General features: G+C 38.3%; 1 protein-coding gene across 1 annotated transcript in view; it reads left to right on the forward strand.

Annotated features, from left to right (window-relative positions):
* WEE1 (WEE1 G2 checkpoint kinase) overlaps positions 1 to 10276 on the forward strand; it is a 13057-nt gene extending 2781 nt beyond the window's left edge. The window contains exons 2-11 of the mRNA XM_009288811.2: positions 1911 to 2119; positions 2714 to 2780; positions 2864 to 3036; positions 3998 to 4119; positions 4785 to 4931; positions 5327 to 5422; positions 5502 to 5587; positions 5841 to 6011; positions 6101 to 6246; positions 8882 to 10276. Coding sequence (XP_009287086.2) covers positions 1911 to 2119; positions 2714 to 2780; positions 2864 to 3036; positions 3998 to 4119; positions 4785 to 4931; positions 5327 to 5422; positions 5502 to 5587; positions 5841 to 6011; positions 6101 to 6246; positions 8882 to 9032 — 1368 coding nt within the window. The 3' untranslated portion in view covers positions 9033 to 10276. The remainder of the gene's footprint in view (positions 1 to 1910; positions 2120 to 2713; positions 2781 to 2863; positions 3037 to 3997; positions 4120 to 4784; positions 4932 to 5326; positions 5423 to 5501; positions 5588 to 5840; positions 6012 to 6100; positions 6247 to 8881) is intronic.
* Positions 10277 to 11703: the final 1427 nt, after the last annotated feature.

Consider the following 11703-nt stretch of genomic DNA (forward strand, 5'->3'; position numbering starts at 1 on the left):
GCCCCGCAGGCCCGGCTGCCGCGCTGTCCGCCGATGGGCCGCGGCCTGGGCGAACGGGGAAGCGAAAGTAGTACCGCGGCCCCCCAGTCGTGCGTTTTGTCCCGTAGGGTAGCTGGGGGCGTGGAACAATCCCCCCTTACGTATATAAAATATGTATTTATAAATACATCTTTACACTTTTTTCTCTCTATTTATATATAAGTACCCTGCTTTTGCTATATTTTGTGGAAAAGATGTTTAAAAAGGTGAAAGAATATTAAACTCTTAAAATAAATATTTTGGTGTCGTGTGGGCATTTGTACCTTTATAACCAGAAAGTTAAAAGCTTGAATCGGAATTTGCTCCTGCATGTCTGTCAGTAAATAGGTATGTCTTGCTTGAGTACTGCTGTTGTACCGTATGCCACTGCAAGTTCAGTGTCTGCACTCTTTTGCATCAAATGTAAAAGGCTGTTTGAGTAGCCGATGCTGTTAAACTGATGGATTTGAAAGCTTAAAGGGATAGGTAGCTCTTAACTCTGACAATAACAGGCTTTTGGAAGACATTTCAACTTTTGAACTCGACACTCGTGTAAAACACTGTATAGTGAATTTAAATCTAGTGATAATAGGCTTGCTTTCTTCGTTACTTTTCATATAGCCCTTTAGAAGTAATCCAGGGATAATCCCCGGGGATAATCTCCCAGGGGTTTATAGACTATAGACTGAAAACAACTGACTTAAGGTGCGAGGAAGGCAACCTTGTTAATTGGTTTTCTATAGCTTCCATCTCAAATGAGGGTTCACTGGTAGAAATCAGTGATACACGTTTGGAAATAGTAAAATTGGTGATGATCTTGTACCGAGTCAGGAGCAGATGCTTGAGAGATGTAAGAGTCTTGTGGATTGTGACACATTAAAAACAAGGTCTTAATGCTGCAGGTCAGTGGGATTCTTAAATTAGGTGCCCAGATTCTACGTGGGTTATCTTGGAGAGGTTATCTTTGGAATCTGGAAGAATCAGTTGGTTAAGGTATCCGGTGGAAGTGCGGAAATGCGTGTTGAGAGACACAGTGACTTAAAGGTCTTCACCTAGTCCAGATTTGGGGAGTGCAGTTGAGATTCCCAAGTATCGGTCATCTTCCCTGTGGTGGTTTAGGCTTTGGTTATGTCAAGTCTTTATTTTGTAAGGTGTTGCTAGGATAAGGCAATACTCCTGCTTGTGATCCAATCAGTCAGCAGTTGGCATCCTCACCAAGATGTAGGAGACTCAGGTGCAAACTGCCCTACCTAACTGGGAGAGGTTTCATCGTGTGCCTGGAAAATGCCTGGTCTAACAAATTACCACCCAAAAGATCTGTTTTGGATATTGAACTGACAGTGTGACAGTGCTGTCAGTTCTTGAGCAATTCTTTGTAGGCTCATGAAGAGGCATCTGTGCATCAGTATTAAATATTTTATTTACTTTTTTTTTTAGCTTGTCACCTAAATTTGTAGTCACCAAAGATAATTTCCTATGTCTGATCTAAATTCCATATGTTGTATGTGAAAGTCATGGTGGTATAGCACGGGATGGTCCATGAGTTTCATCTGTGTTCATTTCATGGACAAAGAATTGTCCGAGAAGCTTAGGTGACGATGACATGATTAAAGACAGGAAAACACTGCTCTCATCATCTTTCCTGTCTTTTAAAAATTATTTTAACATTCAGTGTTTCCTTTAACTGTCTTTGTGTCGAGTATAAAGCCTAATAGTTTCTTTGGAATTCTTTTTGATGGAAATGCAAGTATTTAAGCAACTCATGCTTTCATTAGACAATATAGTAATGATGGCTTTCAAGCATGACCTGACTGTTTGTGACTAAAGCAGTATTGAGAATATTGAGGCTATAAATGTCTTTTTTGTCCTTTTTTTTTTTTAAATAAATATAGAGTTTGCTTTCTAAAGCACAAGGAGTAGGCTCCAGCTCAGTCAAACTTCGAGGGGGCTCTCTATTTATGAATGTTGGGAAATCGGAGAAGCAGGAGGAAGATATTAGACAAACACCTCATGTGAACATTAATCCCTTCACTCCCGATTCCATGTTCCTTCACAACTCTGAAGGAAAATGTCGTAGGAGGAAGAGAACACACTGGAATGAGTGAGTAACTTGTATCTTCCTTTGTTAAGCTTATCTTTAGAACTACTTTTAGCTGCAAAAGTTTTGTTAGAAATTGCTTCTATGAAAGTATTTTTCCTTGCAGATCTGTTAGTGATGCATAATATGGCTTTTAAAGTATCTGCTTTGAGATGCGTGATGTCATGAAATCACCATTTAGCACTAGATCTTTTGATTAGTATACAGAGAGGATAGACTAGGCTGTGTCCTACAGTCTTTTTACCTGACTGAATGAGCTATGCACACAGTCTTTTCTCGAGGAGGGAAAAACGCATTAAATACCAGTATGAAACATGAAGAAAGAAATGACAAAGATTTCTTTCTAAAGATTCTTTCTTTAGAAGGAAAGAAATTCTTTCTTTCTAAAGATTCAAAGATTTCTTTCTAAAGGTACTAATGACATGGTACCTTTATTTTATGAGTTTGTGCTTACAAATCTCTAGCATTCAGTTAGTTAAACTAAACTTAGGTAGAATGGGAGAATTAGATCTCAGAAAAATCAACAGCTGCTAGACTTCAGTTTTAAGTTTACTTAAGCCATATTAGATCTGCAAAAGTAACTGGTGTGAATTTCAGCTCTTGTGGGGAGGACATGGAAGCAAGTGATGGAGAGCCTGAAGATGAAACTATCAGACCTGCTAAGGTAATTAATCTTTAGAACTTGATACTAAGTTGGGCAGTTTGTGTATTTGCAGATCTAAGTATTTTCCTTTCTAATCTTTGCAGAGGATAACAATAACAGAAAGTAATATGAAGTCACGGTATGCAACCGAGTTTCATGAGTTGGAGAAGATTGGATCTGGTGAATTTGGTTCTGTGTTTAAATGTGTGAAGAGGCTTGATGGCTGTATTTATGCAATAAAGCGATCCAAGAAACCCTTAGCTGGCTCAGTGGATGAGTGAGTATTTCCTGCTATTAAAAGTTAAAAGTCACCTCTTGGTGCTTTTTCCTCCCATGTCTCTTTGTGTCGGTGTCTAGAGAAGGCATTTAAGAGCAAAGTATAAATATATATGAATTAAATGTAAACCAGGTACAATTTTGAAGTCACTTTTTTTTTTTCCTTTTTTCTGAATACTGTGCAATACTAGGGAGGAAAGGCTACTTGGCCTTTCTCCTAGCAGACGTTTGTCCCAATATTCTGTGTGGAAACAGGTTGTTCTCATCTGGAAAGTAAGAATAATGCTTACTTGCACTAATGGCAGGAGGGACTATATGAATAGAGGGACTATATGAATAAACTGTGCAGTGATGATCCTTTGAGATGTGGAAGGAAAGCAGTATTCCCAGCTAGGTCCTCATCCTTGTCAACTTGAGTGACATGCAGATTAGTTAAGTCAGTTTTGGGGTATTTTTTTGCATTTGTGAATGAGCCTGCGATTCATGACTTTTTCCCCCCACTGTTTTAATAGTTATATTATAAAACGCCACAAGCTTCGAGTTGCTCAAAATTGCATACCAGACTTACACACGAGAAGTTAGGAATGTTGAGTTCAGGCATACTCCTGTCTTATGATCATCATTAATTTTTTCCTAAAACTTCAGTGATGCTTCTCAAAGCTTGCTGCTGGTTGTGAAGTATGTAATGGAAGTGGCAGCTCCCTCAAGAATTACCTGCAACAAAACCTGTTTTTTGATGTTCCATATACTTAGTCTTCTAATACAATGTAAATTATTTTAGCTGTTTGGATACAAATACAAATCCACCTTAAGGTGCCACAGAACTGAATATGAAGATTTTAATTAGAAACCTGAGCTGGCAGAGGGGCATGATATTATAATAAGTGTTTCTATCAAGCTGAAATTGGACTAATTTCACCTCATAATATTCTTGTGTGCTGTTATTTTTTGTGCTGTAACAGGCAAAATGCTTTAAGAGAGGTCTATGCACATGCAGTTCTGGGACAGCATTCTCACGTAGTAAGATACTACTCTGCGTGGGCAGAAGATGATCATATGCTTATACAGAATGAATACTGCAATGGTAAGTAAAGTTTATCGCTTGTTCTGAACTTGCTTTCAAAAAATCTAATTTTGGAAGATATATAGGTATCTCTACAAATCCCTAGCACTAGTTAGGAATTGATTGCCCTACACGTAGCTCATACCATCGTTGTCTCAAATGTGTCTGATGTTCCTTTCTGTTGGAAAAGGCACATCAGATAAATGAAGTAAAAACTACAAAATTGCAGACAAAGTCTTAAGTGTTCAAGAATATTGGAAGTACAGCGAGGCATTTGCAAGCAGCAAAACTGTTCTTCTGTACAATAGTACAAGCTGGAATAGAGAAAATTACCAGAGAGTTTCCTTTAAAAAGGGAGATGGACCTGATTTCTGAAGCTTTTTGCTAATGGTTGATAGCCTGCCAGAGATTTGGAAGAGGGAGAGAGGTCTTTTCCCTTGTGTTGGTATCCTGTTGATTTGCACGGCAACTACAGCGCAGAAAAATAATTTTGTTATATTACATGGCTATAAAGAGGGGATACAGCACTAGATTTTACACTTCCTGTGTGTCATCAGCGAGTTCTTGGTGACATATTCACTGTTAATTTTGGAAGCCAGTTGTACTTACTTTTGGAAGCAAGTGGTCATTACTTTGTCAACTGTATGGTGTAAAATAATTAGTTGTTTTCTTTAATGGTGTTTTAGGTGGCAGTTTAGCAGATGCCATAAGTGAAAATTACAGGAATATGCGTTATTTTACTGAACCAGAACTGAAGGACCTGCTACTTCAGGTGGCTCGAGGTTTAAAGTACATTCATTCAATGTCACTGGTACACATGGATATCAAACCTAGTAAGTTTGTAAACTGCTTTACTCTGTATTGACAACTTCCTCAGTTAGTTTAATTTGCTGTAGAAAAAAGAGCAGTTAGCCACACCTTACTAACTGTAAATTCTTCACTGAAATTCTAAATAGCAGTACAAAGATGTCAGTTATAAAGTTGGCTAGCAAACTTAGTGTGGTTGAGTTTTATCTTGGGTCCTTTTTGTGTAATTGACTCTACTTTCATAATGCTTGGCTCCCCTCCCAGCAGAGGGGCCAGAGCGAGTAAATTATAGTTTCTTACTCTAGGAACTGGGTATGTAGACAACTAAAACTTCTGTGTGGCTAAAGCAAACTGTAGTGAAACTCGATGAAGTAGAAATTGGACAGAAATGGGGTTTTTTAACAGTTCTGCTCTTTTTCAGGTAATATTTTCATATCTAGGACATCAGTCCCGAGTACAACTTCAGAAGAAGGTGATGATGATGACTGGTCATCTGATAGAGTCATATTTAAAATAGGTGAGAAGCAGCACACTTGTGCTCAAAAGAATTGCATTGTCTACTTGTCTTCCGAAAAATAACTAACTTCTTTTTGCAGGTGACCTTGGTCATGTAACTCGAGTATCTAGTCCACAAGTGGAGGAAGGTGATAGCCGTTTTCTTGCGAATGAAGTCCTACAAGAGGTAACTGTTCTGTTTGTGGAAAATAGTGATGTTAGGTCTGCATGCTGTTTTCTTGAGAGTAATGAGTTTGCTGTCTGCTGCCTCCTTGCTGGAGGAGAAACTTCCTAAATGGTATCCCCTTGAACACTGGTAGTACTTAAAGGGGAATGTAATATTGTGGATGTGTTCAGTGCTGAATGGTTTAGCTGTCTGTTAGATTTCTTCTCACGCTGGGTCGTATGTGCAGTAAATCTATTTTTCTTTATTTTTCAAGAACTACACTCATTTGCCGAAAGCAGATATTTTTGCTCTTGCTCTGACTGTTGTCTGTGCTGCTGGGGCTGAACCACTTCCAACTAATGGGGACCAATGGCATGAAATTCGACAAGGAAAACTACCTAGAATACCACAAGTGCTTTCTCAAGAATTACTAGACTTACTAAAAGTAAGAACTCTTGTACCAGTAGCTCACTGATTAGTGTAATTTACTGTATTACTGGCCTTAACTAGAATGCGTTATTTTATTTTTCTAAGGTTATGATTAATCCTGATCCAGAGAAAAGGCCTTCAGCTGTGGCACTAGTCAAGCATTCAGTGCTTCTCTCTGCTGCAAAAAAGAGTGCAGAGCAGCTCCGGATAGAACTGAATGCTGAAAAATTCAAAAACTCACTCTTGCAGAAGTAAGTAGTCCCTTGGGGTCCTTAAATACAACTTGATTTCTAATGGGTTTTCATATGATAGTAGAGTGATGATAAAACAGGACTGTCCTTGTTTCTGCATGAGGTCCACAAATCTGTATGCGTGTACATCCCTGAGAGTACAAAGTGGGTTATGTAACTTTAAAAGGAACTTTCTCCGTAGAAGGAACTTCTTGAACACTCTTAAGGGAATCTCAACTACACTATTAGTATTCAAGGTATACAAAACATGACAGTTTTTAAAAAATGTTTCAAGCATAATGCATACTTTTGTGATGTGTAGTGTAACTTACATCTATATTATTTGAGTCTTGTGTTTTCCTAGGTCATCTGTACATTGAAACATGTTGGAAAACATGACTTAAATGAGCTGTTTTGAACTTAAATGGCACATCAGGAATGTTTTTGGACTAATTTGACTTGTACAAAGCAGTGTTATTAGGTTATCAGAGAATCATTTGTTTCGGGAGATCATCTTGTCCTACCCCTTGCTCAAACACTCAACTCTGAATTAAAGCTTTGAAGAAGAGATTCCATTTAGGAAAGTCTGATTTCTGCTTAAGTTTCAGAGAAAGAGTAAGTTAAGAAGCAATCATCTGAATCTTTCACTGCAGTTAACTTTGCACGTATTCTATGTAATAGGCAGGCTTTTATGAGGGAATATGGAACACTGATTACTTTCTGACTGGCTCATTTTGAGTGAAGATGTTAACTTCGTGTTTGGATTCTCTCCATTGCTATCTGCTTATCTTGCCATTGCTACAGTCTGAATGTAGCCAGACTTGCCATTTTAGATGGTTATCTTTATAATCTTCTTATGAATTACACTGACTGTAGAAAGAATAATTTGTCAGCTTGTCCAAGTTATTCAAGGACAGATTTGCTGAGGTAACTTGCTTGAAAAAAGACAATATATTTTTGTATCATGTAAAAGGGGAAGTTGGCAAAGCTAATGTTTTGTGAAGACTACTTCTTGCCTGGCAACAAGTAGGGCACATCCTTATAAAATAACTGTAGATCCAAGAATGATTTAAAAAGAGCACTTATCCACAGTAATTCTTAACATTGTGTGGGATAGTGTTCCATAAAATAGTTCAGATAGGTATTTTTGGTTTATTTTGTTTTACCTTTTTTTTTTTTAACCACTCCTGCATCTGACCAAAGAGCACTTATCCACAGTAATTCTTAACATTGTGTGGGATAGTGTTCCATAAAATAGTTCAGATAGGTATTTTTGGTTTATTTTGTTTTACCTTTTTTTTTTTTAAACACTCCTGCATCTGACCCATTTAAGATACCACTTGTGTAAGTTATCAGTGAAAGGAATCCTTGTAAGGAAACTCAGCTTCTTCTACTGTGTCATCTTCTTCAGAGAAAGGAAGAACTCAAGATTAGACTTCTAGGGAAGAATGGAAGTATATTTTAAAACTTAAATTTCCTGGTAATGGTGTGATGAGTGGATGTGCACACGTGTGTGCATTTGTGACTGACGTTCAATATTTAGGGAAGATGAGTAAAAATTGATTGCATTCTCTTGCAGTGAACTGACACAGTGATAATGTGGGGAGGATTAGGTGGGGCATGGGTGTTAATGAGTAATACTTTGGCTTACAAGAATGGGAGTAGCTTATTAAACTAAAACATGTAGCTTAAAACTAAATACACCTACACCAATATCCAGCAAGCCTGTAAAATTTGATCTTGCTTTGGAGTCCGGATGTGAAGTGAGATTACAAATACTAGTTCTTACAGTGGAGAAAATTTTTTGAGGGATAGTTTGGGATAGGAGAAGGAAAAGAGTATGGGGGGAATCCTTACACTTAGCCATATGTCAGCATTTAAGGAAAGGAGAAAAGGGGTGTCTGGGGAAACCCTTGATAAAGATAACTTTGCTCTTTAGTCAGACTATTTCATGGTTTTATCCTGAGTTTTATTTAACTTTGTCCTCAGACTGAGTATTGGTAATTTTCTGAAACAGAATAGTTGACAGAATGTTGCACAAGGACAATGGCCTGTGCTACCTTCAGTGACTCAGCCTTGCAGTTTTGGGCTCAAGTTTTTATGTTAGGCAAGAAAGATACAGGTGGTGATGAGCTTTTGATGTGGGTATGCAAAAGGAAAAGGATGCTTCCCGAGTTGTCTGTTGCCAGTTACGTTCATCTGTGTTCATCTAAGTGTATGTCTGTCTGAATCTTCCACAGAAGTTCAGTTGTGGCTGAAGGCTTCATTTGGGCAAACCTCAGTAATTAACTCTTCAGTGATTTATTATACGGCTTGTACTAGAAAGTAAACAGCATCCTACCATGTTCTGGTAATTGAAGTGTCAAGCTGCTTACAAAAGGCTGGATTTCAAAATCTGACTGAGTTGTGTGAATTTGTCATTTCCTTCCCTTGTTCAAAAGAAAGAACATCTAGACAAGTAACAGACATCCCACTTCTGGCCACTGGGTTGTAAACGGGTGGATGCGAATGATAATGGTCTTAGTATGACCTAAGTTGACAGCAAGTCTTACGTTCTGAACTGCTGTAACTCATTTGAAACGCTCTTGCTGTGATACGCCTGTAGTCCTTACTGTGATACCGTTGCGTAAGTGTTAACTCTCTCAATGTCTTGCAGAGAGCTGAAGAAGGCACAGATGGCAAAGGCCGCAGCTGAGGAGCGAGCACTGTTCACTGACAGGATGACAACTAGATCTACGACGCAAAATAGACCATCTCGACTCATTGGAAAGAAAATGAACCGCTCAGTTAGTCTTACTATATACTAACTATGAAGTCTAAAAGAACTACTGAGGATGGCTATAGCATCTCTGCCGGACTGAAGCCTAAGGAATTGAAGGAAGCATTCAATTCCTGGTTTCTTGTCCTGTCTTTGATCAGTGTCACTAGTTTTACAGGAATTGCTTCTGGGTTTTTACTTGTACAATATGGCTGATTAGCTGTATTAACCATTTGAGTTAATGGACTCAGTTACTATCTTGTCTATAGAGGATCCTGGATGTTAATCCATAAGCCTTTCGGTTACACTGTTAGATGTTACATCGTCCCAGGGTTAACCACTGTAGTGGTGTGCTGCTTTGTAGTGTTACGGCATTGTAATAAGAAGTAATATCCCTAATGATCTTTAAGAGGGAGGGAGGGGGCCTTGCTTTGATAGTTACTGATTTTTTTTTTGGAGCAGAGGGGAATACATTTTGAAAGACGGGCTTTAAGGCCACCTACACTCAATGTACCTGATGTCAGGTAGACTTTTATTGTGAATTTTATTTGTATATTCAACTGGGAGCACTTTGTAGGCATTGCATAAACCACAGCTTAGAAACCTGTGGAATTAAGTGCCATGTGGAACTGCTGCTATTTTTAGTTTGTTGTCCTCGCTGTAAACTGTAGCATTAAAACAATCATTATTGTGTTAATACGCTTCTTGTTAAAACAATTACGTGAAACAAATCTAAGCTGCATTTTAGTGAAGGCAGCATTTTTCTCTCAAAGCTAGTGCATTGTGAAGTAATGCACCAATTTAATATTTGGACTCTGTATTAGTGTAGTGCAATTGTTAATGTCTTGGCTATTGATGTTTTGTAATTCTTTCTAATGAGGTTCTCTAAATGTTGGTATTCTTTTCAGTTGTCCATTCTTGAGGCTATTGTATTTTTTTTTTTATGTTGGAGTACTTGTAAATAATTGTTTAGTGTAAGTGTTCAGGTTGTTCTTCATTGTTTATGTACATAAGTTTGATCATGCTTACAGTATACTATACTGAAACTGCAGTCTGAGATGCCAACAGACAAAGCTTAACTATTCAGTTTTAAGTTCCAAAATGAACAGAATGTGGCCGTCAGAACCTATACTGATGTTGGACCTAGGCTGACAGATGTTGCTAAAAAATAGAACTGTTCTAATTACTGGCTTGTCTCTTCATTAATTTTAGTTTAAACAATGTTTCCCATTTGTGCTCTATTTGTTCTTACTAGTGTTGAATTTGAATATTAAAGTTAAAAGTTTTGTTTAATATTGTCTAACACTTATTTAACTCTATAGTTGTGGAAATAAAATACTGAGTCAGGAATATACTATGGCAGGTCCTGATTAGATCTGCTTCCTGCTCCTGCGTAATGCTTGTGATTCCCTCACATGAGAGTGGGACTGAGATGACATACTCGCTGATAGTTATGTTAGGAGAGAAGCATCACAGTCTGTGCGTGAGTATCTATAGCAGTCTGTCTCTACAGCTTCAGAAATGGTACTGCATGTTGGAAAGATGAAGCCCCTGGAAGATTTGAAGTGGAACCCGTGACAGTGAACACAGAGGACTACATGAAAGTATGTGAAGAAAGACCTGGGTCTGAGGTAAGGAGGAAAACTCATGAATTGCAGAGAATGGGAAGAGAACAGTGGGAGGAATTGGAATAGTCTAGGGAACACAATAACAGCATATTCTGTGGCATGGATGCAAAATGTTTATGCATTTGTATTCTACCTCAGAGAGAGAGATACAGTAGAGACACAGTAAAATTAATAAAGGCTTAATAGATTAGTCTATTGAGGAAGCTTTTACATTGCTGTATTAAAGAGTTGCAGGTGACTATCAGAGAAGCTGTGAATTGAATGGACTATCATAAAATTTAACTTCGCAATTAGCAAATGAAAACTGCTAAGTATTTTTATTTGTAAGAGGTCTCAGTGCTATTCATATATGACAGTGAAATTCAGAGGCTTGGTTTAAGTAACTTTATTCTCTGAATATGCAGTTCTCATCAGTAAAAATTGATAGACTGGAATACCTTTAAGTTTTTACTTTCTATGATAGTCCTGTCTTGTTTGTGAGAGAAATTAGAATATCTCATATGGTTTTTTTGCAGCATTTCAGTATTCTTATACACTAAATGAGACCTCTCAAAGCCTACTTCTAAACAGTCATAAATATCAATTGGTGGGGGATCAACAAACTTAATAAGCATTTCTTCCCCTACAGCGTAAATAAATTTGATCTACCTGTGATAATTATGTGGTCTTGCATCACTCGTTTTCAGAGGCTTATAACATCAGTGCAGGTATTGCTGTGCAAACAAGCCATACACAGTAGCTATCTAGGCTTGTAGAGGTATACTCTTCACTGGGTAAAAAAAATGGATGGATGGCCGGGCCCAAAGAGTTGTGGTCAATGGAGTTAAATCCAGTTGGCGGCCGGTCACAAGTGGTGTTCCCCAGGGCTCAGTGTTGGGGCCAGTTCTGCTGAATATCTTTTATCAGTGATCTGGATGAGGGGATCGAGTGCACCCTCAGTAAGTTTGCAGATGACACCAAGTTGGGTGGGAGTGTCCATCTGCTTGAGGGTAGGAAGGCTCTGCAGAGGGACCTGGACAGGCTGGATCGATGGGCCGAGGCCAATTGTATGAGGTTCAACAAGGCTAAGTGTCAGGTCCTGCACTTGGGTCA

Source organism: Aptenodytes forsteri, unplaced genomic scaffold (assembly GCF_000699145.1).
Source record: "Aptenodytes forsteri isolate BGI_AS27 unplaced genomic scaffold, ASM69914v1 Scaffold8, whole genome shotgun sequence".
NCBI lineage: Eukaryota > Metazoa > Chordata > Aves > Sphenisciformes > Spheniscidae > Aptenodytes > Aptenodytes forsteri.